Source organism: Falco biarmicus, chromosome Z (assembly GCF_023638135.1).
Source record: "Falco biarmicus isolate bFalBia1 chromosome Z, bFalBia1.pri, whole genome shotgun sequence".
NCBI classification, from domain to species: Eukaryota; Metazoa; Chordata; class Aves; order Falconiformes; family Falconidae; genus Falco; species Falco biarmicus.
In genome coordinates, this window is record NC_079311.1 from 11,813,597 (window position 1) to 11,840,819 (window position 27,223).

The 27,223-nt window shown below is 36.6% G+C and overlaps 2 protein-coding genes across 2 annotated transcripts in view; both read left to right on the forward strand.

The window, feature by feature from the left end:
* The window catches only part of INIP (INTS3 and NABP interacting protein), a 231,057-nt gene that overhangs the window by 199,153 nt on the left and 4,681 nt on the right, over positions 1 to 27,223 (forward strand). The gene's annotated exons all lie outside the window — the stretch shown is intronic.
* On the forward strand, positions 1,078 to 26,982 carry PTBP3 (polypyrimidine tract binding protein 3). The gene is made up of 13 exons (XM_056323823.1): positions 1,078 to 1,146; positions 4,641 to 4,810; positions 5,671 to 5,817; positions 10,001 to 10,162; positions 12,101 to 12,211; positions 15,212 to 15,386; positions 18,740 to 18,817; positions 19,490 to 19,584; positions 22,171 to 22,204; positions 22,832 to 22,924; positions 23,797 to 24,013; positions 25,053 to 25,130; positions 25,832 to 26,982. The coding sequence occupies exons 1-13, from the start codon at positions 1,122 to 1,124 to the stop codon at positions 25,962 to 25,964; spliced, it is 1,518 nt and encodes a 505-aa protein (XP_056179798.1). The 5' UTR covers positions 1,078 to 1,121; the 3' UTR covers positions 25,965 to 26,982.

Sequence of the window (27,223 nt, forward strand, 5' to 3'; positions counted from 1 at the left end):
GATGGCTTGCTGCTGCCAAAAGGATGCTTTGTTAGTTCTGTCTCCTTTTCAAGTATCCCTTTCTTTGCACTGCATCCTGGCACTTTTAAACCCCTCTTTTAGCTTATACACCAACTAACCTAACTCAGTATAGAGTGCTGGCAGGTTGGAGGGTTGAATCATGTTGTGGAAAATCTCTTGCACACCAGAGCTGGTTCAAAGTAAACAGCCTGTGACTGTAAGCAGGTGGGAATACTGGGGCAAGGGCAGTGGGAACCTCTCCTTTCACCAAAGTGGTGAGGAGCTGTTTGGATCAGCTTAATCTGTTTTGTAGAACCATTCCCTTAGTCTCAACTTTTTCATGCAAATGCATTTATGGAAGAGTGTGGTGAGTTTCAGGAACCTTAGCTGACTTTCAGAGGTGTTATGGTACCTTGTTTCATATCAGCATTTTGAAGCTCATGCCTGGCTGGTATACTAGAGCAGTCTTAATGAGTAAACAGACTTAACTGGCAGCTAGGCACTGATATTTGAGTGAAGAACCTATGGTGCTCAGATTCTTCTCTGTTAGTAGTTACGAGTCTCAAATGTCAGCATTCTTAAACCATACACTTTGCATTTTTTCCAAATATGTATGATCTACCATCAAATTCTTAGGACAAGGGTTAGGTTTAAAAAAAAAAAAGTGCCTTAGATATATTTAAATAAGTCTTGAATTAGTTTTGCTGACCTTATCTGTGTGGCTGTGTGTTTACTCGTATCTAGAAGCACTGTTGTATTGCAGACCCAGAGCCTGCAGCCAGCTTATTTATTTTCATAAACATTTGTTATTCTTGATTTTTTTAAAATATAAACTGTAGTTGGATGAATAATAAGAGAAGTAAGAAGTATAACACACCTGAACTTGCTAACAACAAGACCGAAGAAGTATGGTTGGCAATTTTTGCATGAAAGATTCACAACAATAGTGAATAATATGTATAGAAAGGGATTGTTAGTGGGAAGAATAAATTACAGGAGTTGTTGCACTTTTATAGCAAGCTCTTTCTCTGTAACAGCTTTTACTAGTAATCTTGTCTTTTATTTTTTAGCGTGGACGTGGCAAGCTTGGTTCTTCTGAAGTCAGTAATAAGCCTTTTACCATGGAGAATTTTACTCCAGTTACAGGTATATATAAAAAAGATTTTTATCACGTCCTTCAACAGCGTCTGTTTTCTCTGTAAAAGTTTTTTTGGTGATTTATTTCTTTATTTTATTTTTTATTGTCACCCTAAGCAGCCTCACAAAGCCTGAGCTGTAATCAGACTCCCAAGAGTACAGCCACCAGAGTCTATCCAATTCAATGACAGATTTGGGGAGCTCTAATACTGATCAGTTGAAAATGGGCATAAAAATCACTATTTTCTATAACATCAGATCAGATGTTTTCTTCATGTGGTTCACTACATATCTGCAGAGGGTTTTTTTCAGCAGAATGGTTTTTTTGGGGGATATGGTGGGAACTTGGATAGGCAGATGCAGGGTAAGGAGACTGGATCTGTTTAAGCCATGTGATGGCTCAGTGTGAAAACATAGCCACATGTTTCTTCAGGCATGTTAAACTAATACTACCATCCAAAGAAACTTAGGCTCTACCCCACTCCATGTGTTGAGAAAGATGCAGTAGATGTATTCGGTTATCTGTAGTTTTAGATCAGACAAAAAGTTGAATGTGAGAGAAAACTGGGACTGCCGCCTTTAGAGGTACTTTCAGCTTATGTGGGCTTGAAGTATCAATGGCCCATGGCTGCATAAGTTAACTTCCAGTAAACTAAATTAACTAACTCATGACATAGACAGTTGCCTGTCAGCAGTGGTTTCCAAATAGTTGATGTTGTAATGGGGCAAGAGACAGAGCAGATAGTCTCAGATGCTTATCAAGAGGTTTACTTGCTATATTTCCAACAGGGAATAAGGGGAAGGAAGAGTCCGAGTAGCTAACCTTAAGATATTTATTTTTTATTTCTTTGACATGCACATGTCAGATTGTTCATATTTCTGCTGATCAGATCAGTGTGATGTCCAGAGGCTTCTGCTTGGCTTGAAACAGCATTAGCTTATAACTCAGTAATTCAATAGCTGAAATATATTTCAGGCCTGCGTAGATGGTATTTTTTAGCTGGTAAGGAATATAAATTTGTATTGAGTTCACGTGGCTTTTAGTAATTACCAGTGCAACCTCTGATCCTTCATAGTGACGTCCAGGGTGTCTAAACTTTAAAATAAGATAGACATGTTTGTGTCCTGATAAATCCAAAACCTCTCTAATTCTCATTGATTATACTTCATTTTGGGTTTATATAAACCTAAATCTCTTTACCTAATACAACTGCTTCACCTGCAGTGTTTTTTTCATCTGGTGGGTCACATATCTAAAATATGTTTGGATTTCTTGATCTGAGGCTACACACCTGGGAAATAAATTTGTACTGGCATGAATCATGATTGTAATGAACTTCCCTTTGTGGCACCAGGCCATAAATTTCACTTTGTTCATAAGGCTTCTCTTGTCTTTGTCTGAAGCCATTTTTTGCTTTCACTCAGTTGAGTGTAAAATGCAGAAGAGATGATAGCCGTGCATGTGCTTTAAATAGTTGTTGAATCAATTTTAAAATTAAATGCCAGAAGTAACACATGATTATCACTTTGCATCAAAATTAGTATCAATAGCTGGAGAACAGATTAAAAAATGCTGAGGTCTTTATACTTAGGATGGAATAAATGATAGCTTTTATTGCTGATTTGATGACTTAGCTGAAGTTCCACACAACTTAGAACAATTACAATAGGAAAAGCAGCACTTTAAGAGCATTTTTAAGTCAGATATGATTCGCTGTTCGGAAGCTGAACCAACTAGAACTAACATATGCTTGCTAATTGGTAGACAGTGAAATAGAGGATGCACACTGTGTGTACACAGGCTGAAACTGTTCTGGTAAGCACTGTCCTTTTTGGCTGAATGCCTGACCTGAAAACTCCTGTAATGCTCAGTGAAGATGTAGAGAGAAAAAGCTGTGTTTGCCACTTAACTCCATCTTGTCACCTTTGATAATGAGTCAGAAACCAGAAAGTATTGCTTCTGCGAGAGTCTCTCATCTTAAATTAAAGGCAAAATTAAACCTGTTAGGTTTAATTTCCTGCCTTCTTTACTAAAGTTGAGAATATCTTGTCCATTTTGAACCTGAAAAGTACATGTAAAAAAGGATGGGTTGTTAGACTTTAATAGTAATATACCCCGTTGTGGCTTGGTATTGATATGCATTTAATATGTTTGTTTGTCTTAAAGTCTCATCCCCAACAAGTGTGCCACATATCTGCATTTTTCAGAATGCACACAGAGCACATGATGTCATTTAAAATTTCTTGATGGGAAAATCAATGCATAACAGACTTGTCTGTTTTGCAGGTGGGGGAATTAGTTATCTTGGCTTATGAGTGTGCAATGGTTGGCACTTAGATCATCTGACTTGTAGTTTTACAGACTTCCACTAGTAAAAATCCTCTGTAAAGATCCTTACACAGCATGACTTGAGGGAATCTTGCTTCTTGGCCTTAGACTGTATCCAAAACCTACAGCAAAACCTGAAATTACACAGTAAGCATATAGAGATATTTTTTCTAACCTTTTGTGATCCTACTTGGAAGGCTAAATGCAACACAAGGCTATCTCTCTTGCTGGAGTGAAGCTGGTTTTGGTGTGTAAGTGGAAAAAAACCTGTTGTTTCTTCCTTTAACTTAAGTGTTATGCAGTTAAACTTCAATACAATTTCCATCAAAATATGCTGTCTTTCCTCTCAGTTTAGGGTATTTTTTTCATCAAGTCTCATAAGCTTCTGTAGCTTGCTTTAGTAGGATCTCCTACTGGGACCTGCAGTTTGGCTAATGAATTTCATTTTTACCACTTCAACTTATTGCTCCATTGTGGTAGCTTCTAGAACAATATGCCTATTCCAGAGGTGTCATCGGAGTCATCTCCTTGACATGTAATATTTGGTCACTTACCTGTAACAGGATCCAAATAGGCATATGTTAGAAAAAAAGGCAGTTTGCCAGAGTGGAAGACTTTAGAATCTGTAGGAATTTTATGCCTCACTGCTGTCTACCCTTTCCAAAGACTTTTTAAAACTTACAATCATGTGGGACAGCAGGATTTCTTCAATAAAATAAATAAAAAATATTTAAGGTAGCAACTGAATCTAAGAAACATACAATGCAGGAAGATAAGTCAGTAATAAAAGAATTGAAGGTATTACCTCCCAATTGCTACTTGTCCCTCTTCTGTGTAACTAACATTTTGTAAATATGTTACATGGGCATTTGGGAAGAAGTTATTGGACTCTCTGTAAGACTTAACAAAACCCACAGGAAAATAAACAAAAAATAAATGCAAACCAAAGCAAAACAAACACACCACACACTCCCCTTGCAGTGGAGATTTGGAACAGATGAAGAAGTCATCTTAAAGTGTCCTTTGGTCATATATGAACTGCTTTTCTTAGGATTTAAAGAGCCATAGGTAAGTCAGTGTCAGTGCTGACACAGCAGGTTTATGTCTTTTAGCTTTTGGTATCTACACTGTGCAATAGGTTTTCTTGTCCATCTACTTCCCTAAAATATTTCAGATAATTGGAATGAACAGGAGAACTTGGAACAAGACACATCCTTATGCTCCCCTTCGCGTGTCCTTCATCTTCGTCAAATTCCAGATGATGCTACTGAAGCAGAAATAATTTCATTAATTCTCCCTTTTGGCATAGTAACCAACATATTGATACTAAAAGGAAAAGGTCAGGTATGTAATTTTCAATGTTTCAATTATAAGATCAAGATTGAAGATATGGTTCATGTTATGACCGTTTTGGTATTGCATTTGGTTGAAATGATTGCAATGATGTCTAGTTCTTTCATTGATAGCTCAAGAGTTTCATATTTCAAATGTGAAAGAATGTCTTATTTTAAGTTTTTAAACTTTTAGATTTTTAGATTAAATAATGATCTAGCAACTTAATGTTGCTGAACATTATATCCACCTTATATAAGAATAGATGATAAAGAACTACATTGTCACTAGTGATTTTGAGAAGTCTTGAAATAACTTGCCTGATTAAACTATTAACATGCACGTAATTTTTTTAATGTGAAATAATTTGTTTACGGGGGGAGTTTCAATCCTTTTAGATGTGACAGGATACTTCACATCATGAATAAACACTGAAATCATAAAAACAATAGGCAATCATTTAAAAATTGTCTAGAGCACTGAGTTGGGTTAATATAATGAACAAACTGATAGGTGTTTAGTGTCCTGTTCCTACTTTTTCAATCAGTTTATCTGTTACTTAGGTAATAGTGCTCGGATTCAGGAATCTAGTAAATTCATTAGCAGTGTGGTATGTTTAGCAGCATTGCTTCCCGTATGTCATACTTATTCCACCTCTTCTGTAATGACTTATTATATTTAAAATATAAAGCCTTTTAAGAAAATCCACAAATCAAATCAAATAAACACACAAATGCATTTTAATGCTAAGAAAATCAGTACTGTACTTCCATATGATTTTTTTCTAGTGAGTGAAATTGCTAATAAATGGTGCTTTGATGTTTTGTTCTCTCCTGTAAACAACACTAAAAACTGCTATGTATTGATTGCAGGCACTTTTGGAAATGAGTTCTGTAGAAGCAGCTGTTAATGTGGTGAGCTACTGTAATACTGCTGTACTTTACCTCCGAAGCCAGCCTCTTTGTATTCAGTACTCCAATTACAAAATGCTTAAGACTGACAATGCACCTAATCAGGCTGTAAGTATAATTTCCGTTTAACAGGATAGAGTTGCACATGAGTTGTGTACTGGTTTTGGCTAGGATAGAGTTAATTTTCTTCATAGCTTGTGATGCATACATATAGCATCAAGGCCTTTTCTGCTTTTCACGCTGCCCCGCCAGTGTGAGTGCACAAGAAGTTGAGAGGGTAATAACTGGGACAGTCGAACCCAACTCAGCGAACAGATATCCCACATGTCGTGTTGTGCACAACAGTGAAAGCTGGGGGAAGAAGGAGGAAGGTGGGACATTTGGAGCTATGGTGGTTTTCTTCCTAAGTAACTGTTGTGCATGTTGAAGCCCTGCTTTTCTGAAAAGGCTAAACACCTGTGTGCTGATGGGGAGTAGTAAAGGAATTCCTTATTTTGCCTTGCTTGCATGTGCAGCTTTTGCTTCACCTATTAAACTGTCTATCTCAACCCATGGGTCTTCTCACTTTTATCCTACCAATTGTCTCCTCCATCCTACTGGGGGGAAGTGATTGAGCACTTGTGTGGCACTTAGCTACGTACCAGGGTTAAACCACAATGTTAGTAAATAAATAGACTATCTTCCACTACACCAATAGTCAAATTCTGATACATATTATTTCTGTCTGTTGTTATCTAAGCAGTAACTTTCAGACAGGCACTAGCTGATATCTGTAAAATTACTGTGGATGAGCTGAGGTTCAAGAATGGTTCATCCTGATGAGCTGAAAATCAAGTGAAGGTGGTAGGACTGCTTGAATCAACAAGGAGCTCCTGACTGAACTGAAACTTAAAAGAGAGACATAGAAAGGGTAGAATCATGGACAGGTGACCCAGGAGGAATGTGGAGCATTATGTGAACATGCAGAGCTGTGCTTAGGAAAGTAAAAGACCACAGGGAGTTGGCTCCAGCAAGGGATATGAACAGCAACAAGAGTGGCTCTGCAAAATGTATCAGCAGCAGAAGGAAGATTTAGGGAATATGTGGGCCTCCTGCTGCTGAATAGGACAGGAGCCCTGGCGACAAAGGACATGGCTGAAGTACTGGATGCCTTCTCCTTAGTCTTTAGTAGTTAGAGACTTGCTCTTGGGAATATCAAACAACTGAGAACAGTGGGAAAGTCTTCATGAAGGCTGTAGAGAAGAATCTCATCAAGGAACATTTAAATGAACTGGATTAAACAGAAGTCTGTGGCCCTAATGAGATGCACTTGTGAGTGTTGAGGGAGCTGGCTGATGTCATCGCAAGGCCACTCTTACAATCTTGAAAAGGTCATGGCAATTGGAGGAAGTTCCTAAGGACTGGAAGAAAGCAAACCTCTCTTGTATCTTAAAGAAGGACAAGAAGGAGGATCCAGGGAACCACTGGCTGATCAGCCCTACCTCAGTGCCTGGGAACAACATAATGGAGCAACTCATCCTGTAAACCATTTCCAAACATTCTAAGGACAAGAAGGTGGTTAGGAAAAGTCAGCATAGTTTTTTGAAAAGGAATAATGCCTGACCAATGTGACAGTTTTCTACAGTGAGATGACTGGTTTGTGGATGAGAAGAGTAGTGGATGTTGTTTATCTTGACTTTGGTAAGACTTCAAACATTGTTACTTTTAACATTCTAACAGGCAAACTGATTAAATACAGTCTAAATAAGTAGGCTGAAGTGATCTGAAAGGCTGAAATGGTTGTGACCAGTGGCATGAAGTCCAGCTGGGGGCTAGTTGCTAGTAGAGTAACTTAGGGGCTGATAGTGTGTCCAATACTGTTTAATATCTTCATTAATGTCCTGGATGGTGGGAGGAGAAACATCTGCAGCAAGTTTGCTGACAACACAGAACTAGGAGGAGTAGTTGACACCCCAGACAATTGTGCTGCCATTCAGAGAGACCTTGAAAAGCTGGAGTAATGGGCTGACAGGAGGAACCTCATTAAGTTTAACAAAGGGAAATGCCCACTCCTGCACCTGAGGAGAAGTAATTCTAGGTACCATTGTACACTGGGGTCAACCAGCTGGAAAGCAGCTTGGCAGAGAATGACCTGGGGGTTCTGGTGGGTAGCACTCATTCCCTTGCAGCAAGGAAGATCAGCAGCCTCCTGGGCTGCAGAAGGCAGAGCTTTGTTAGTAGATTGAGGGAGGTGACTGATGAGGCGCATCTGGAATACTATTCCAGTCCTGGGCTCCTCAGTACAGGAGAGATATGGAAATGGTGGAGTAAATAGAGCAAAAGGCCATGAAGATGATTGAGGAGCTGGACTTTGTCATATAAGGAGAGCCAGAGAGAGCTGGGACTGTTCAGCCTGAAGAAGAGAAGACTTGGGGTACCTTACCAACGTCTGCAAATATGTGGTGATGGGAGAGCAAAGAAGGTAGAGACAGACTTTTTTCAGTGGTGCCCAGTGACAGGACAAGAGGCAATGGGCATAAATTCCAATACAGAAAAGTCCACTTAAACTTAAAAAACTTCTTTCCTGAAGTTACTACAACTTTGAGAGGTTGTAGATTCTCCATCCTCAGACACATTAGAAAACTGGAAACAGTCCTTAGCAGCCTTCTGTAGGTGCCCCTGCTATTATAGTCTACACTAGTTAGAAACACTTGCATATAATATGTTCTGAAAGAACTTTTGCCATTCCTAAGTTTTAACATTAGGTAACAGCTCTCAATAGCTTCAGAATATGAAGAAAATACCATGTCTTCTCTGGTAAATCTTTTCTCTGAATAATTAGTCCTGATTTCCCGCGCCCCCCCCCCCCCCCCCCCCCCCCCAGTTACTGTGTCCATAATATAGTAGCAGGAATACCACAAAAACATACCACTTCAATTTTATATGTTTGTGTTTTCCTAAAGTTAATTGCTAATTGTGGGTCTGCAGATGCTATCTGAAGAACACATGGAAGAGCAAGCCCAGCTGATACATGATGAACCACTTTCTGCCCCCAAAACAGCTCTTTTAAAGCTTTTTAGTTTATCAGATACGGATGTCATTGTGAGGGGTCATGTAACTTGCTTTTGTGGGGTTTGTGTTGGCACTGTTCCAAGGCCTTGCCAAACTCAGGACTAGCAAATCATCATCTTTAAGTTCAAGTTTATTCTTGAAAGTGTTATCTTTTGTAATGTTTACTGTTTCTTCTCAGAACCCTAGATCAAATAAAATGGGTATTTCCACTGATAAAACACCAGTTTTATGTGTGACTTCATGCCAAACACCGGAATTAATTTCTTCCTTATATTTTTGAAGTACTGAAAATTGATTTCTTAAAACTAATTGAATATTGCAGGTGACTGACTTAAATCCTAATGTCTAACCAAGGAAATATTCTTTGCACAAGATCAAAGTATACAAACCATCATACTGCAGTTGAAATTCATTTGGATTTTTGGATTACTGGGTGAATTGCAATTGACCTCCCATTAAGACTGATAAATTATATACTGTGATGTGTGTCTCATGATTTTGTTTTCATAAGAATGTTGCAAGTAGTGGTTGGGGCAAAAACCAGTGCTAATTTTTAATTTGCGCTGACACAAGTCACTGAAATCTTGCAAGCTTCTCAATTACATTTGGAAAGGAATCTCTCTGTCCACAGTGCTTTCAGTTTGAAGATCTATTTAAGGAAAGCCCATCAAAAACAAGTGTAGAGACCTCTAAAGTCCCAATGAGGCAGTTTGAGGAGTGAGATTTAAAGGTGGTTTTGTGGCTGATAATTTGGCTCAGAAAGAAGAGCAGGTTATGTGCCTTTAAGCTTATCTCTGGTAAAATTTAGCTCCAGAAGAGAATGAAATCCTAATAAAGCAGAAGAAATTGTTTTTGGTGCACTGACTGGTTATTAGTCTATTACAATATTGTCATCATACTGATTTGCTGGAAAATTTCTAGAATGACAAAAGCTTACAGAATCAAAAGAAATACTGTGTCTATATGGCATTATAAAGTAGTAACACTTTAACTAAAAAAGCAGGTCATAATTCTGTGAAAGTATGATCTGAATTCTATTAGGGGTGGGGGAAGGGAAGGAAGAGGTAAGATTTACCTCTTCAAAATGTGGGATTTGAATCAATCATAAAGGGAATATGTTCTTAAAAGTTGCAGTTTAAATGCATTTTACATGCTTTTCCTTGTAAAAGATCTTTGTCTAGATATGAATAATTTGTATGTGTGTAAGTTAATTGTGGTCGCTGCTGTGTCTTGATTTCAGAGAACCCAAGCTGCATTGTGTGCTTTGACTGCTGTGCGCTCTGGAAGCCTGCTTTCAAGTTCTGTGATTGTTAAAAATGGGCTTCCTCCCAGTCAAGGTTCTGTTCTTCGAATCGTTGTTGAAAATGTTTTCTACCCTCTTACTTTAGACACACTGTATCAGGTAATGAGGATTGCAAAAAACCCAAAAAATCGTTTGTTTAAAATGTAATTTAAAATGTTGCTGTTGTAAATCCATTAACTTTTTTTAAAAAGTACAGGTGTATCCTTAATCACTTGAATGATGACTGTCACTTTAAAATGTTTTGATGCAATTTAGGAATCCAGGCTTGAAACAGTTTTGCACAAAAAAAATCAAAGTAAACAGGGCTTCTGTACTCAGCTTTTCACGTTGTCTTTAATTTAATTTCTTGGTTTCTGTAGAAGCAGCAACAAATTTGAGGTGTTACTTCTAATTTACACCAACATGATGAGATAGTGAAATACGATTAAGAGCTTGGGAACCCATATTTTAGCACTCTTTGTACTGAGTAACTTTTGTAGTTTGCATTATATTTTAGGGTTTTATATTCACTGTTACAATTGGATGCAAGTGATATAATATACAATTAAAGTTGCTTTGACAAATGTTTTTGATTGTTGATCAACTGCTAGAATGCCATTTAGTTCAACCACCTCTGAAAGCCTGGAATAGTGGTGAGCTATATGGACTATGAAAACCATTACTGTAAGTCCTGCTAGTAGGTTGTGCTACGCCATTGAGATGTAAGTTTAGAAACAATAATTATTTCTTTGTGCCTGAAGGATTTGTTGATACTGTTTTCAGATATTGCAAAGGGTTTCATACTTGAAGCTTCTGTAATAACTAGTAAATTTGTGCAGTAAAAAACAAGCCCCAAATATGAGTTTCTTAAATTAATGTAATTTAAAGTAATTGGGATATTTTTACAAAAACCTGCAGTCCTGGAAGAAGGTTTTTTCTGCTTTACTATCATCTCAGATTTGAGTGCTTTATGAACAGGTACTCAATGGCTAATTTTAAACAGCTGTGAAAGAGGTTTCTCTTCTGTCTTCTACCACAAAACAATGACAGCAGCATAAAAACCTTGTTTCTGATAGACTGAAAAACTGGGCACAAAGTGTTAGGACAGTGTGTCTTGTATCCATGATTCCAGGCCTAATAGGCTGGCAAGAGATGCTTGTCCTTGTTTCTGGCCTTTCTTTCCATTCCAGGCTTAATACTTGTCTGGGGTGGGGTGGAATGGGTGTGTGTGTCTGCTTTCCTGGCTTTGCATTGATTCTAACAGTTTGTTCTAAAACTGTTAGTGCTTTCCAAACCTACCTTTCCTCCTCCACTATTTATTTGGACATAGTTTTTCTGCACTTATATGATAAATTCTAGCTATAATTTTGTCCTCTTTATTTGTGGTTTTGCTTTTGTATAGACACCTCCATGTAGTGTACACTCTTATTTTGAGTGTATATATAACTAATTTCAACCTTTAAATTTTTTTTGGTAATGTTTGCATTTGCAATAGATCAAATACCATTCAACTGTAAATTAGAGTAGTAGGTCCCAAACTAGGTCTTTGTCTTACTTTTTTGTTCTTTGTCTTCTAATTTGGACAGTGGGTCTGTGTAATTAATTTGTACACACATAAACAGTTTAAGATGTATATCTGGTCACTAAATTTCCAGAAGTTGTTTGAAGTACAAAATGTAAAGGGGTTTAACTTGAAAGGAAATTTGCAGTTCCCATCTCAACTGCCTTATGAGAGACCATTTCTCAAACCTCAGCTTTGATTATTCACAATTTCTCTGCATACAATGGACAAATGTCAGTTTGGGCTGGCCTTTCCTGCCCTTAGTTGAACAGTTATTGTTAACTCTTTAAGGAAATTTTATCCTTCTTCCCCATCTTTTCTGGCCTCTTATTAAATTTTTTTCTTTACCTGAAACAAAATTCAGAGTTCACTCAATTTATGTTTAGCTGTCACAAAAAAAGTAATCTTCAGACACTTATATGGAGTATTAAATGCTAGTTTTGTAGTGTGCATGATTTATTCATTGTTTCTGAAAGTCCATGTTTCTTCCTTCTCAGATTTTCTCTGTATACGGATCTGTTTTGAAGATTGTCATGTTCAATAAGGGTAATAAATTCCAAGCTTTGCTGCAGTATGCTAATCCAATGGAAGCATATTATGCCAAAATGGTAAGTGTAGTGCAAGTACATTCAGCTTGATTTGTGTTGTCTTTTCAGTTTGGTTTTTCCCCCCCTAGATAAATGGGGAACATCAGGGATAGCTTGATCATTAACTTTATGACTTCGTATCATTCTAATGCTCTTGTTGCACATGAATAACTTTAACATCCCCCATTAGTTAAGAGGATAGCGCTCTGCCATCAACTGCAAACATAAATGTATAGCATATACTCCAAGACCTGCACGAGTCTACCAAAACAAAAATCAGAGTTGTCAGTAGTGACAAGTGATGGTAATGGTAGTTGACCAGGAAGTCTTTTGCCTTTCAAATTAGATGGAGTATTTTCAGTAAGGTTCAATACTAAGAGTACTGTAGTTAAATGCCCAGAGATTAGATGAATGTTACACGTTTTACTCATTTGAGTTTCAGTGAGAAATTTACAGCAATCGATGTTTTCGCCTTAAATTTCTTAATTTCAACGGAGCTGTACCGCAATTTTTAAAACGCATGTTCTTGGTAATGAAGAAAAGCTCACCTACTTTATGCCCATTTTCTGTGGTGGGTTAACCTTTGCTGGCTGCCGGTCACTCAAAAAGCTGCTCTTGTGCCCCTTCTTCAGCAGGACAGGAGGAGGAAATAAGATGAAAAGGCTTGTGGGTCAGAATAAGGACAGGGAGATTGCTTGCCTATTACCATCACAGGCATAACAGACTCAACTTGGGGAAGACAGATTTAATTTATTGCCAATTAAAAATATAATAGTTTAGTAAGGAACAAAACCAAAAGTAAAAACGTCTTCCCACCACCCTTATTCCTTCTTCTCAACTTCACTCCCAAACCTTCTGCCTCCTCCCTTTGAGCAGTACAGGGGGACAGGGAATGGGTATTGCAGTTAGTCCAGAGCACTTTGTCTCTGCCGCAGCATCTTCCTCGCAATGTTCCCCTGCTCCAGCGTAGGTCTGCTGCATGGAATACGGTCCTTCACAAACTTCTCCAACATGGATTCTTCCCACGGTCTGCAGTAGGGTATCTGCTCCACTGTGGACTTGCATGGGCTGCATGGGGACAGCCTGCCTTGATATGGTCTTCTCCAGGGGAATCTCTGCTTCAGCACCTGGACCTCCTCTTTCTCCCCCTCCTCTGACCTCCGTGTCTGCAGGATTTTCTCTCACGTTTTTCTCAATCCTCTCTTTTTCAGCTGTTGCACTGTGTTTTTTGCCCTTTCTTAAACATGTTATCACAGAAGCGCCAGCAGTGTTCTGACTGGCTCCACTTCGGGCAGTGGCAGATCTGTTTTGGAGCCTGCTGGAATTCACTCTGTCCAGCATGGGGCAGCCCTTGATCTCTTCTCACAGAGAGGCAGCAGCCTCACCACTACCAAAACTTTCCCACATAAACCAAATACATTTTTCTCCCAAACAACTTTTATTATTAGTTTTCTTATAATTGCTAAGTATTTTAATTTCTAGAAAATACTGTTAATTTCCTTAGTGGGGAGGAGTTTCATAATTAAATATCAAGAGCTGAAACTTCAAAGACTTTTGCAGAAGGTACAGCAATGTTACAAATCATCAGGCTATAATACTTGAACTGTGAAGTGAAAAAGACAGAAAATAAAATACTTCACTTACTTGAAACTAAGCCTGAGACAGCTTTGTATTTCTCTTTAACCTGTGTGGTCACCTCAATAGTAGTAAATAAAATCAGTTTGAAATTTTCCATAGAAGGTATATAGAAGAACAGATTCTGCTAAGCATTAAGTGGTGTTTAGCATTCTGGTTTTTTAAAAATTACTGGAAGACTAGAGTGAATGGAACTTTCACTGTACTTTCGTTATTGAAGTTGACTTTATTCTCAACTTCAGAATCAAAGGCATAGTATATTTAACTATTGCTAGTTACACTTCAGGCCAGTAAGTAAATTTACTATGTGTTTTAGAGATTACATATATATTGGAAATTATTAAAGGTGGTTGGCATTATAGCCTGTTTGTTAGCAATAACATCTTTTCTTAAAGAACAGTATTAATAATAAATAATACCTTATTAAAGATTTCACAAAAAATGTAATTTTGGTCTAGATTATATTAAATAATTATAGCAAACGAGTTTTCCCCTGTTCATCCATCATGATTCTTTTATGACTGGTATAGGCAGAAAATACTACTTCAGTGATCTTTCCAAGCACAGCTACTCTTAAAAAGATAGATTTTACAGAATTGTTTCAGTTGGAAAAGATCCATAAGGTCATCAAGTTCAACTGTTAACCTAGCACTGCCAGGTCAACCACTAAACCAGGCCCCTAAGTACCACATCTACATATTTATTAAATGTCTCCAGAGATGGTGACTCAACCATCTCCTGGAGCAGCCTGTTCCAATGCTTGACAACCCTTTCAGTAAAGAAATTTTTCCCGATATCCAATCTAAACCTGCCCTGATGCAACTTGAGGCTATTTCCTCTTGTCCTACCACTTGTTACTTTGGCGAAGAGACCAGCACCCACCTTGCTACAGCCTCCTTTCAGGTAGTTATACAGCATGGTAAGGTCGTCTCTGAGCCTCCTTTTCTCCAGGCTAAACCACTCTAGTTCCCTCAGCCACTCCTCACAAGACTTGTGCTCCAGACCCTTCACCAACTTATGTAAGGGACAGTTCCCGTACAATAAAAATCTCCAAATTAGTATTGTTACTAGCATCTGGTATCGTGTGTTGAGTGAGAGACAGCTAAGATTAGAAACACACCTGGAAAGACAAGTTATGCTTAAAGCTGAGTTTTTTCCATTGGCAGAAGGTGACATAATACTTAATAATTAGTGCACTATACTAGTAACTTACACAGGATGTTTAGGTAAGGATAGCGGCAGCATAATTGTCTACTTGGTATTTAAAAGCAGCGCCTTAAAAACAGAAGATGAATTTCAGTTTGGATACAGTTGTGGGGTGAAAATAAAATACAGTGGTGGCTGCCACTGTGATTTGTTTCTGAAAACATGATTGTTTTTCTTCAGATTCTGGATGGCCACAGTCTCTACGTTTCGTGCTGCACTCTGCGTATTGATTTCTCCAAGTTATCTAACCTTATTATAAAGTACAACAATAACAAAAGCAGAGATTTCACTCGTTTTAGCCTTCCTCCTGGTGATGCCCAGCCACCCCTGGAGCCCTCTGTATCTGATGCCTCTGGTAAGAAACGATCGCTTTTACTGATGAAAACACAATAAGATCATTATGCTTTTCATGTTGCACTTATGCTCTGGGTTTCATATCAGGTTCATAGAAGGATACATTTTGTGTACATTTCTGTTGGTTAGGTCCAGTAAAGTTTGTATGGAAAGCAGAAAGTCCTACTCTAGATAAATGAATATCTGAAACTACAACATGAGGAATGCTGTTGGGCAAATTCAAAGTGTTGTCAAAAATCTGCATACATAAAATGCTGTGAAATTGTATCATTGGTACAGGTAGTATAATAAATGTTGCATATCAGAATAGTCAATAGTAATCATCAAAATTTGCACTGGTTGCCTAAAGCTACTTGAAGATAGGTGTTTTAAGGGTGTTAGCTCTTACTTCTTGATATTTTAGGATAACTGCTTGCTGTAACAAACAAAGCCATAAGAAACTTAGAAATCCTACATGTATTTATATATGTTTTGTCATCATCTTGTAAAAAATAAAATTTTAGGTATTTTCTTAAACGTTATGTGTCACCTCCATGGCATAGAGGAGACATTGTCTGCTTGAAGCCACACTGGAGAAACCTTTTCACCATAAATAGCTCGGGCATGCTTATTCAATTGGTAATAATACAAATCACCAAACACATTCATGTGATAACTTGGCAGAAGTGCTTACAATGCAAATTGAGCAAATTTAGCTATTTTTCTTTCTGTCTAATGACAGCCATACACAATAATACCCAGCTAAGAACTGTCTCAGCTGTTAAGTACTGTCCAGCTGGTAGAACGGTAGCAACAGCTGGGGAAGAATTCCCTTTTTTTCCTTTAGTTTTCTGTGATAGCTAGGGCAGATTCTTTTTGTTATTGTTTTGGTTTGTTTTGTTTTTTGTTTTTTGTTTTTTTTCAATAGTTGGCTTTGGTAGCTTAGTTGAGAGTAAAGAAGTGAGTTGCACTCACTACTTTATGGATTGTTTTTGCTGGTCCCCTTAAAGGCAGGCCTTGGATCTTTACATAAGTTGTAAAGATGGTTGTACATTTTTTGAGGATTTGCCATACAACATCATGGTAACATGTTGTTATAGATCAGATATTGTTATCCCAAAACTGGATTCTTCACCCAGTGTGCAAGAGCTGATCCATACACGGATACAATTGTTTATTTGCATGTCTGAGATAAGAGGTGTGTTAGCTTTGTGGATTTACCACCTAGCACCCATTCCAGACATGCAAAAAGTATTCTAATTAATTAGACCTACACAACTTGAATTGTCAATGAAAGAGGAAAGTACAATTGGAGTAGATTAAGGACAAACTTGCTTGTAGGGCACAGAAAACATTGTATACATGGTTTTGGAGAATACACATGAACACTTCTCTTTTTCCTTCCCTCTCACTCTTCCAAGCTTGTTATTGCTAGACATCTTGTTTTCAGTCTGAACGTTTACCGTAATGGTAAGAACAGCAAGAGGTGCTGATGTAGAGGTGAATCAAATTTCTGTATCAAAATTCTTTAATAGTGCAGTCACAGTGAAGCAACTGCATAGATGTTTTCCTTTTTAAAAAGTAGCTGTAGACTGGCAGAAGCATGCTTCTAGCCTTTCTGCCAGTGGTAACGACATGCATATGTTGCCATAGGCATGTTGCGATAGTCCTCAGTTCCACTACATGAGGAAAAGATGTTGGGAGTCACGTCAGCACTTACACTTCATGTTATTAGTAGTGGATGTAGTTTTGATGGAGAATTTTAAGATAAATGCAACTAAAAGTAATATATCCTTTTTTTTCTTGGTCGACTTGAAGCTACCTTAATAGTAAAACTGAACTGCTCTTGAAACTTCTTTTTTTCTTCCCCCCTCCCCCTCCCTTTCTTTTTCCTTTTGTTTGAAAGGAGTCTTTTGTGGAAAAGATACTGCACTATAAACAAGCAGATTTTGTGAATGTTTTGCATTTAAAGCATTCCCTCACCCAGTGAGCATAAGCAGAGATACATGAATTAGCTTGCTTTCAAAGCTAGCTGCTAGCCATGAAGCAAATTATTTTGCACATTAAAAAAAGGCAATAAAGAATTCCAGGTCTTTCTTGCATTAGCTCTGACAATTTTTACATGCCTGATTTTGAAATATTAATATTTGGCAGAATAAAAGCATGTGATTAATGTTTCCACTATCATTCTTGAATTGTGAATAAGTGATTAAAACCTGTATTGCCAGAACTTGTCAGTATAATGCACCAGTGCATGTATTTCAAGAACACAACGACTTGCTTTGGTGTGGTAACTTTCATACTAACAACTGAATAAAGACACTTTGTTGCTACAGGTAAGTGGAGGTGTAATGTGGTGCAGAATTCATGAATACTCGATCTGTGGTGTCCATTTCATTTGTTGTTTTTGTAATTTGCAACAGATATTTCTTATGGTGTTATATCATCCCTGTCAATAACCATCTGTTAGTGAATGTAGCTATTTTAGTCAATGGTGGTGGTTTGAATAGTAAGACAGACATATATTGCCAGACTTGCAGGGTGTATTATACATGTAATTATACATGCCCTGTTTTTTTAAAAAAAAAACAACTAGTGTGCTGAGATATGAAAGCATCCACAACTCAAGTTTGAATCTAACTGCCTCTTATAATACAAGAGGCTGCCCCAGGTAGTGCTTAACACCACATACTAATGTAAAAATCACTGAGCTATCTTCAAGGCTGGAACTTCTCATGTGTTGATATTCCAAATCTGTTTAATGCTTAAGACTTTTGGGAGAGCCATAAAAAACACTGTTTATTTATGAAGCAATACATGCTGGGAAAGTACATTCTTTTTAAAAGGTAAAATATGCGTCTCAATAGCTAGTAAAATGCAGAGCCTCAGATTCATTGTTGTTGTTTGTATTATTTAGCCCATACTGGTTTTAGAAATACCTAGGAAATAGTTGTATTACATCATTACAAAATGTCTTTGAGTGTATTTACTTCCAGAAAATTTCTAGAATGCATTTCCATTGTGTGACTGAAATCTGTTGAACATTGAACCACAGGTGTCTTAACTTCAATGGATACTAATCTATGCTGTGCTTTTCTATTCAAATTTGTCTAAATTACTTTTTGCCCTGACTTCATTTTAGAGAGGGATGTTGAGGCTGATCAGTTGCCTTTAAAAGTGGCTTTACAATTCTCTTTGTAAAAAAAAAAAAATCTTGGATTTCAATGAGAGTTTTCAACCCAAACGTTTTATAAAAGATGTAATCACTGACTGAGGTCAGAATAGCAACCCTGGAAGCTGATTGTCATTGCTGAATTCTCTTCAGTTTTCTAAAAATTAAAAAATCTGTTTTAATTAGATGTCTGTTCTTTCTAGGCAGCAAAAGAGTGGTCTTCCCACCATACACAGGACCCGTTGTGTTTGCCCAACCCACAGGCTATGCTCAAGCTTCTGGTAAGTTTCTATTTTGTAAAAATATGGTGTTTGCATTTGGGGCTAGTGGTCCATCTGAATACACCTGTTCAGAGAAAATTTGTTCCAAACGCAGCAGTCAGAACACAATGTTCATTTGAGTAATTCTAGTTCTCTTTCTCATAGTATTCAGTAAAATTACTTTCAGTAATTAAAAAAACCCCATATGCTGATGTAGTTTATAATTTAATAAGTGAAGAAATTAAATGCCATGATAAAGATTAACCTGCAAGAGAAGAAACGAAGCATCTGGTTTTTTTAAGACTTCAGTGACATTTAAAGCTAAAGCAGGAAGTCTTTCCTCTTCTGGCTATAAAATGAAAAATAGTCTTTTAGACTCAGATCTTTTCCTTTCTAGCATAGGATAAACTTCTGTGCTAAATTATTTTCTTTCTTTTCAGGGTGCAATTTATATCCCCTCTTGTTTAGTTCTGTTGATGTTTCTTCGTCCCTGGAGGGGAGGTGCTTCCTGCTTTGCTGGTCAGATACTAGGAATTTTCTTTAACCATTTTTTGATATTTTTTTTTTTCCCAAATGTAACCTGAGATTTTCCTCTAAAACGTCTTTTCCAGTTCGAGACCTTAAATGATGCTTTTAATACCCTTCCAGGTTTTCTGGTTCCAGGTATTTCTTGAGTATTTTGTTCTTTCTCAGTCAGCAGGTATGCAGTGCCTGGACAGATGAGTATTCCTGGTGCTACTGCTTTTGCAACGAGTTCTGTTTTACTGGTCACAAACCTCAATCCTGAAGTAAGTTTGATTGGTGGAACTGATGCAAGTATCAACTTGTACCAACTGTCAGAATCCCTCCTGCAAATTGATATTAGCTGAAGGAATGAGAGGAAATATCTATGCTGATAATATAAAAAAATGGACAGCTTTATTCTTGTTTGAGATAGTTTGAAATATTGATGAGGTTAAACTCCAGTCAGTACTGAAAAGCTTCCAAGCACGATTTACTTTAGGAAACCTATGTTAGCAGTGTAGCTAGTAATTAGAAAAAAGTCCATGATCAGGTGTGAGAAATGTTTGAATGGGTAAACAACATATATTATAACTAAATTTACTGATATCTCTGTTAATATGACTGCTCTGTGTGCTACTTTTAGAGAAGCCAAACATTTTTTTTGTTTGTTGGAAAACATGATGAGTTAGGGAAACAGCAGGGAAAAGAAAAGGAAATAAAAGTATGCCAAATCAAATGCCTTTCAAAACACCGATGGGATCCTTCGAGTTTTGCAATGTTTCTCAGGTTGGAGAAGCATATCACAAGTGCACTTTGCTATTGACATCACTGTAAACCCATTTTTAAAAGTTAACAAATACACATGTTCACTTTTTCATAGAACCACACAGATTTATTTTTTAATGTGTTGGCAGTCAAATTGCCAAGGACAAATTAGATAGTTATTTTTATACTGGAAATGACATAGACTATAAGCTTACCTTTGTTACTCAAATATTACATATTGACCTGTGCTTAATTAAAAGTAATGTACATCTCTTAAAAATAAAAATCAAGCTTTACCAAGGCCATGACATAAACACAATTCTACTGGAGTATTGATAAGCAGTTCTACTACATCAATGTAAAATTCTTATTTTCCACACTCATTAGATTCACAACCATAAACTTCATAAAATTATGAGTTATTGGCAGAATGGAAGTTATCTTCATATTACTGAAGTTTAAAAATCTTTTGACCCATTGCTTTAAGTAATTGCGCTGTTTCAGTTTTTTGTACTAATAGCTGAATTCCACAGTAAGCATCAAAAGAAATGGCTGTAAATTAGGATTTGACTTGTCAATAGATCTTACTACTTAATTTCTGATTATTGTTGTGCATGTGCTTCCTGCAGCTGATTCAAGATGATTCTTTGACTCTTGAAAGAGTAATTTTTTTAAGAATAAGCTTATGTGAAGCATAGGTCAAAGCTGTTTTTAGGACATTGCTGCTTTACTTAAAACATATCTGAGAAGTTATGTAGAACTTTGTGCTGCAATGCATAATACAACATAAATGTATTAAATAATGCTCAACTTCTTAAAACAAAAAGTAAGAATGTACAATGACATTAATTGTTGGAAATATAAATTTGTGTAAATACATTTCTTGACAACTGTGTAACACTTGTTCTTCAGTAGTAGTTGTCTGAGCCATATCATTTCTTTTTCTGTGTGTAGAAAATCTGGTTGACCTTATTTCAATTTATGTTTCTGCCCTGTTTGCAGCATTTCAGTGTGCATTTGAACATTCCCTCATGATATTTAAATGAGCTGGTTTTGTCTTCCAAAAAACATTTTTTCAGTAGAAATATTGAAATCTCATTTGGTTTAGAAATTTCTTTAAATAGCTGAATTAAAATGTTTGGGAAAAAAGGATAAACTCTGGAGGCATTAAATTTTCCATTGATAGCAATTGTTCCTTAATACTAAATGCTGATGTTAAAAGAGTATTGGCTTACTCTTAGGCGGAAATATCTTCTGTTTTTAAATAATTTAAGGATGTTTGGTGCACATTTCAGATGTTTTGAGTTGAGAAGGAATAGGGCTAGAGAGTGTGAGTAGTGCTTCTGATATGCAGGTATTTTTAGTATTCATTACTGGTAAAGCCTTTGCCTCAATTGAATAAAATTTGTCAGCATCAGCATGTAAATTATCTTCTTTGGTGCTTGGGAGCTTGGTACCCAAGTATTGAAAATCATTGAAGATAATTTATTTCTTTCAATATTTAGTGTTTATTTATCGAACAAAATTTAAATATCACTTTCTATATTCTTCATATATAAACAGTTAAACGGCATGTGTATCGTTTTAGCATGTTATGGTCATGTACAGAGATGGGGACAAAACTGAAGACAAAGCAAACGCATTTTGGAGCAACTGGTTTTAGTTTTATAGGTGTTGTCTGCTGTTTAGAAAATAGAAGGGTGTTCTTGAATGCTCTTTTCTGTTTCTAGTTCAGGAAATGTCTTTAATTTTTCAGGGAATGAACTGCTTGCTTGGAAAGAGTAAGTTCAAATAATTAAGCCAGTTAAAGTATTAATAACTTCTTCAGCATGACAGACTGAGTCTTGAGTGATGAAAATGCATGAGCTGAAGTGTTAGCTTGTTTAAATATTTTATGTGTGCATAGCAAATATATATTAACAAGAATGCTATAGAGTGTAATATATTACAGTGTAGTTATTACAGGGAATGGCTTTTGGAGAGACAGGTTTATGTATTAGTATGCAGTATCTCTTCCATTTTTTTTGTTCATCATGCACTTATGGAATAGATTTCTTTTGTCTCAAGGCTTTAAAAGTAATATACTTATTTTATCATTTAAACAGGCCATCACACCATATGGACTTTTCATCCTGTTTGGTAAGATGTGTCAAATATACCTTGAGAAACTACAGGATTAACATTCTTTTTATTTATCTGACACATGCTGGTTGATGTAAGTTCCATTGCTCTGTCTTGTCTAGAAAAGGCAAAAGAGAACATGCTGGTTTCAAAATGACACTAATTTGAGTCAGCGGTGATAGGCCACAGCTACTAAAAATAGTTACAGTGTCGGTAGAATTTCAGTGTGTGGTCTGATTTGTTTACTACAAAGATTGGGAAAGCAAAGTAGGATGAAAAAACAAAGATTGCATCAGGAAATGGGGTACAGAATTGGCATGTATGTTATTTGCAGAGGATAAGATAATACTTGTTGGCATAATAATATCTTAGTATGCCTCTGTTAAGAGGACTTTCACACTATTGCACTATTTAAAAGCTGAACATAAACTTGCATTTTTATGACCAAGATCCTAGGGTTTCTTACCCCATTTCTGAGCCTCAGAAAATAATACACAAACTTTAAAGTTCTCCTTCAAACTAATATTCTAACCAAACTGTTTAATGAGGTGAGTATTCTTTGTAACATTGATGTTATTCAAATGAAATGCCCTTGTGCTGTTCATAGTAATGCTCTGGACAAATTTCCTTTCTGGATTTCCACAGGTATGTATGGTAATGTGCATCGTGTGAAGATCATGCTTAACAAAAGAGATAATGCTTTGGTTCAGATGGCAGATGCAACCCAGGCTCAACTAGGTAATGATTTTTAAGGCACAGTTATGCTTCAAAATTGCATGAGTGTGATATAGATGAAGAATTTGCCACCTGTCAGTGACAAGCATAAACAAATTAAATCTATCATTGTGATGCTTTACTACGTACAAACTTCCTTGTGTATGTTAATAATGATCTGTTTGCTTTCATGTAAATAACTTATTTTCCTATGGTGGTTTAAAAAAAATATCCTGTGAATCTCAATCTAGTAAATGTTAAAATTAAACTACAAGAGAACTATGATATTTTACCTCATTAATGCATCATCCAATTTTCCTGTAGTTAATCCTGTATCTAGCTATTTAAGAATAATCAGCTGCTCTTCATTGAAATCACAGAACGATCAGGGTGGGAAGGGACCTCTGGAGATCATCTAGTCCAACTCCCCTGCTAAAGCAGGTTCACCTGGAGCAGGGTGCACAGAGGTGTGTCCAGGCAGGTTTTGATTGTCATTTGGAACTTCTTGTGCTGCAGTTTGTGCCCGTCACCCCTTGTCCTGTCACTGGGCACCACTGAAAGGAGCCTGGCCCCATCCTCTTGGCACCCGCCCTTGAGATATTTGTATGCAGGGACAAGATCCCCTCTCAGCCTTCTCCAGACTAAAGAGGCCCAACAATCTCAGCCTTAATAAATGCTTTGCATTTTTGTTGCATTTAGACTGGAGATTATATTGCATCCTTATACTGCTTTTAAAAAGAATGTTATTACATAGCCCACCTGGTAGACATGGAAGTTTAAATTTCAACTTAGAATGTCAAATCTGACACTAAATAGAAGACAATATTAGTATTCAAAGAATCCTTTTTTCTTCCCCTCCCTTTTGTTCCTGCTCAAACTATATTTCCACTGTTTAGCTATCACCTATTTGAATGGGCAGATGCTTTATGGAAAGGTCCTCCATGCTACTTTTTCAAAACATCGGAGAATTCAACTTCCTCATGAGGGACAAGACGACCAAGGTCTGACAAAGGACTATTTGCATAGCCCTTTACACCGTTATAAGAGACCTGGCTCTAAGAACTTCAAAAATATCTTTCCTCCATCTGCCACCCTGCATCTCTCCAACATTCCGTGAGTATCTACATATGTGATCTTCTTGGAAAGATGCTTTTTAGGCTATGTTCTTAAGTTACAGACTCTGACATTAGCTTTACATTTCCTTGGCCTTTTACAGTTTCCTGAGAATTTGTGTCAATCTGCTGTGTAATTAACAATAAGTGAATCCTTTAACTGTCACATGTTTATTGTTAGCAAAGAGGATAACTGATTGAATGCTCTTCTTTATGAGTTTTAATGCAGTTTACATTTTCTTGAGAATATCCTTTAGTTTTTCCTGTATAAAGTCCTGTGTTATGAATTAGCACAAAGATTAAAGACATGGTTTTTTAGATAATTTGCTGGAGTTACATTACATCAAATTCATCATTGCCATTGTTGTTTAATGTAGATACGTTTTTTCATAATTCTAACACTTTTAAAAGAATAGTTTCTACAGAATTCAGACCTCTTACATAGAGGCAGAGTTGTAAAAGAAGTATTAAGCGGCATGTACTTTAAAACTGAAGCAACCTTTTTTCCTATTTAGAATGTTAACAATGTGTGGAGTGACAGCCAACCCTAAGTTTTTACAGGCTTCTGCTGTTTGGCAACTATGCAGGAAGGGAAAAGGGAAAACTATGGAATTTTATCCAAGTAAGGGGACACACACACACACACACACAGACACTCTAGGAAATGGCTTTTTGAGTAAAATAGAAAACTCAAAATTCATAATGTGACGCACACTCGCAGTAATTACAAGATGAAAGGTATTTCTGAGGGTGATCTTCACTGATTTTTATGCAATCTGAATTTAATGGAGGGAGGAGTGGGGAGGATGAAAAGTAGTAGAGTGTATCTGAATTGTGTTTTAGTGTACTATGTTCCTAAATCTTAGTGTCAAATCCAAGATGTTTGGGCTGAAGCATGACACAGGTTGGTGGAGGTAATTTTTTCTCTTCAAATTTTAATTTAGAAGCCAGAATTGAGATTTTGGTACTATTACAGAACTCTGTGCTCTTTTAGAAGTTGAGGAGGTTTTGTTTCCGGTTTGTTTGTTTATTCTAAATAGGCCTTCTGTCACTCTTGATTATCTGAAGAGCCTTTTTGAAAGTACAGGATCTACTGTGAAAGCCTTCAAATTCTTACTGTAAGTTCTCTTGTCAAAATGCTGAGCAAGCTTTCATCCTGGGAGAGGGGTAATTGCTTTTTGGGGAAATTAAATGTGTCTATAATTATAGGCAAAATTCCATGTGTATGTATCTACAGGCAAAATCTGTACAGCTATGACAATTTTTGTGATAGTATCCCATTTAAAATTTTAAGATTAGAATTATGTTAGCATAATTAAATGAAAAATATACAGCCTTTTGACAAATTCCACGTGTTCTAAGTAAGATAAGTTTAAGGAAAGTAAATACTTGCGTCTTTAAAAAGAAATACAAGCTATGTATATGTAAAATGTCTTGTAAAAGATGATGACAAATCTGCTTGAGCATTCATTAAGGTTGCTTGGCAGCATTATTTTAGCATGATCATACCTGGTAGAATAATCCCATATATATGGACAATGCAAGTGTTTCTTAGAGGTCTTCAAGCTTTATTTCTACCCTATTTTTTGAAGTGCAGTGTAATAGAAGAATGGCGTGGCTGTAGCCCATTAATGTACAAAATTTGGATAGTTTTGTTATCTCCTCATTTTAGGAGGTGCCTAACTAGTTCTGATTCTTTCACTGAATAAGTGTTCAGTGTGTGTGGTGTGGCTGAAAAAAATACTTGCCTCAATCTTCTGTGTAGGCAGGTGCAATGAAAATTTTGTTAGGATTAATAACAGGTTTTATTGTACTTCAGGAGAGATTCCAGAATGGCCCTTATCCAGCTGGACTCTGTGGAAGAAGCAATTCACGCTCTCATAGCTCTTCACAATCGTGACCTTGGAGAAGACCATCACCTACGAATTTCCTTCTCAAAATGGACAATCTGACTTTTCTGTGAAATTTCCTTTTGAGACTGTATCACAATGTTCATAAAATCTTGAAATAAGACTTAAAAAGCTATGAGGAGTTCTCTTAAAAGAAAAAGCTCATTTTTACACAAAGAATTAAGTGATGATCTTTTCTGATTGTAGCTGCCAGTATGTGATCAGTTTAACATTCATCCATAGAAAGATTCTTGTGTAAAATTGGTTTAGCAACAATTTATCATCAAATTTCCTAGTTAGTTATTTTTTGAGAACATCCTTTTTAGCTTTTGTTTGAAAACAGCTTTACAAAACATTTGAGTGCCTTTACAATATATCAGACAAAGAGTATTTCTAAGAAAATAGTAAATCTATTCTGCACAGATTAAACACTAATTTGAATGTGATACAGGGCTCAAGTTTCTTGAAGAAAAGCAAGCCCTGACTGTGTGTCCTCTAAACAGTATTTATGTCATCAGTGTGGTGTGTTTATACTTTGGCAAATCTTTACAAATAACTTTTTAAAAAAACAAAAAACCCATGCTGTTCATATAGGTTAAATTACTAGAGAAAAGGCAGTGCCTTCTCTCTGTGGAGTAGAAGATATTTGACAAGTTTCTTCAAGATGTCGTATTAAACATTTTGGAGGAAGTAACACAAAATAGTTGCGATTTCAAAGAATTTTGTGTGTTTCTTTTAAAGAATAAAACATTTACAATATTCTGGAAAGTAATCAGGTCTGTGATGGTTTGACAAGTTTGTAAAAGGTTATTTTCTTAAGGTCATCTTTGGGGGCACAAAAATTAAACCTCAAGAGTTTATAGTGTCTAATACCTGAATTGCTGTGTATTTATTATGTGCCTTACTATGTGTTTATGATACTTCAGAAAAAACCTTAAGCTGTTGTATCTTGAAAGATATATTTTGGCCTTTGTGAAAATAATCTTGGTCTTTTTGGAAATGTTTTCATTGATATTTCAAAAATAATTCAGTCATTATGTAACACTGAATTCTAGGCTCTTGTGCCTTGGTATAGCAACTGAATAAAGACAAGTATTATTAACCCATACATTTGTGTAGAGAGTCTTTGCATTTACCTGGTTGCAGTTGTCTGATACTAGTACTTGGCTGAAAAAAATTTCATACCCAGAAAAATGCACTAAAAAAAGCCTATATACAAAGACCAAACAAAAAATTCACCTCAGTTTCTGGACTTCATCTAACTTTTTGAGAGACATTGGCTGTATCAGAATATTCTCTTTTGGGTTCCTGCATTTTTCTCT

Bases quoted from the DNA above. Each gene is read 5' to 3' on its own strand.
- PTBP3 (XM_056323823.1), top strand. From the start codon at position 1,122: ATGGAGAATTTTACTCCAGTTACAG. The intron at 19,585-22,170 runs GTAAGTTTGATT...TCATTTAAACAG, and splicing joins TCACAAACCTCAATCCTGAA to GCCATCACACCATATGGACT. The intron at 22,205-22,831 runs GTAAGATGTGTC...GGATTTCCACAG, and splicing joins TGGACTTTTCATCCTGTTTG to GTATGTATGGTAATGTGCAT.